Source organism: Sinocyclocheilus grahami, unplaced genomic scaffold, assembly GCF_001515645.1.
Source record: "Sinocyclocheilus grahami isolate Dianchi unplaced genomic scaffold, SAMN03320097.WGS_v1.1 scaffold1486.1, whole genome shotgun sequence".
Classification (NCBI taxonomy): Eukaryota; Metazoa; Chordata; class Actinopteri; order Cypriniformes; family Cyprinidae; genus Sinocyclocheilus; species Sinocyclocheilus grahami.
In genome coordinates this window covers 76,671-78,247 of record NW_015506665.1, presented here as the reverse complement: position 1 = coordinate 78,247, position 1,577 = coordinate 76,671, and the positions used below count along the sequence as shown (strand labels likewise).

The following is a 1,577-nucleotide window of genomic DNA, read 5'->3' as shown; positions in this document are numbered from 1 at the left end:
ATATATAATAATAATATCTATAAATACACACTGAACTAAAGTTAAACACTGCATGACCAGCAACGTTTGCATTACATATAAATAAACAGTATTTAATATACACACAATAATGTCTCACAGTAAGTATTTATTGCACTGGTAGTAGAAAATAAACTTTCACCATTGAAGTCTCTGGATGGCAGTATTTAAAGTTTATATTTATGGTCACTCATTGTTGTGGTCCACAGGCTGTGCTGGACTGAGGTACTGGTCAAATTCACTGCGGTCAAGCTGGTCCAACATGTCCGATCTCACTTGTTCTAGGTAGAACTCCAGAGAAGGTCCACCCAAACACAGTACACATGCACATACCTCTGTTCCCCATCGATCACAGAGTTCCACCCCATTCTGCTGCATAGAATGCTGCGAATACAACAGCGACTCTGAGTAAGTAGCCAGAGGTAGATGTACAGAAGAAGAGTCCAGTAATGTTGCACCACCATGGAACATCATGTTTCCATTTGATGATGTTGCTTCAAAGTGGTATGATGAAGAGTGGTTTTCGAATGAAAACCCACTGTGTGGGAGCTTATAGGAGTTTATTTGATTGTATGGTTTCTGTGCGACTTGACCTTGTAACATATATCTAAGGTGAAAAGAGGCATTTGGAGAACTGACAGTCTCACTTGAAGCCGTCTTGCTGCCACGCTTGTTGCACTTTCGTCGACGGGGCCGGTATTTGTAGTTGGGATAGTCAATGGTATGTTGGATTCGTAGTCTTTCTGCTTCTTGCATGTAAGGACGCTTCTCTGCCAGAGACATGGCCTTCCATGTCTTACCTATAACAAAAATAAAACAAAAAATGTTTTAGTTTAAACAATATTAGAGTATGTATAAGTTATGGATATAGTAATATTAGACTGATCATTTTATTTCTGTCTTAATATACAAAAAATATCAAATTCATATTACACTAGTCTATTACAGTTCTAACCGACATAATGTTTTAATTTAACACAAGTAGGCCAAATTACAGAAAAGTGTTGCACTCACCAAGTATTTTACTGAGGTCAGTGTTCTCCAGGTCAGGGTTTAGCTGCGCCAGGCGTCTGCGCTCCTCTTTGGTCCAGATGATGAACGCATTTAGAGGACGTCTCACTCGAGTTTCCACGGGCGCTTTCGCTTCCGGGCTTGAGCAGCTGGATACAGACTCCACCGACACCGGGCTTGATGGACCCGACACGGGGCAATGGAACGTCCTACTCGGCTCTTTCTGCTGACGTGGCACGTAGTGGCACTGTTGATTCTCAAGCATCATTGTGGGGCCCATTTCGAGTTCGGGGAGCATCCGGTCGAGATACATTCTGTTCTGCCTGGCGAGAAGTTCTCCCTGGTGCACCTCAAAGATCGAGCGAGGCTTTAAAAGGATAGCGGACCAATGGGAGCGCAGAGGAGTGGATTAAAGGTGTGAAGCGCCAGAAGTTTCACCTCGGTGATAACGCTGATGTCCCTGTTGCGAACGAAGTGTGTGTGTGTGTGTGTGTGTGTGTATGGATATATATATACACACACACATATACATCCTATTTTATAAATCC

General features: G+C 42.7%; 1 protein-coding gene across 1 annotated transcript; it reads right to left on the bottom strand.

Annotated features, from left to right (window-relative positions):
* Positions 1-204: 204 nt before the first annotated feature.
* On the bottom strand, positions 205-1,342 carry sox32 (SRY-box transcription factor 32). Its single transcript, XM_016256886.1, has 2 exons — positions 1,033-1,342; positions 205-818 (listed from the first exon to the last, which is right to left on the bottom strand). Exons 1-2 carry the CDS (start codon positions 1,340-1,342, stop codon positions 205-207), a joined length of 924 nt encoding a protein of 307 aa, XP_016112372.1.
* Positions 1,343-1,577: the final 235 nt, after the last annotated feature.

Bases quoted from the DNA above. Each gene is read 5' to 3' on its own strand.
- sox32 (XM_016256886.1), bottom strand. From the start codon at position 1,342: ATGTATCTCGACCGGATGCTCCCCGAACTCGAAATGGGCCCCACAATG. The intron at 819-1,032 runs GTGAGTGCAACA...TTTTTGTTATAG, and splicing joins TGACCTCAGTAAAATACTTG to GTAAGACATGGAAGGCCATG.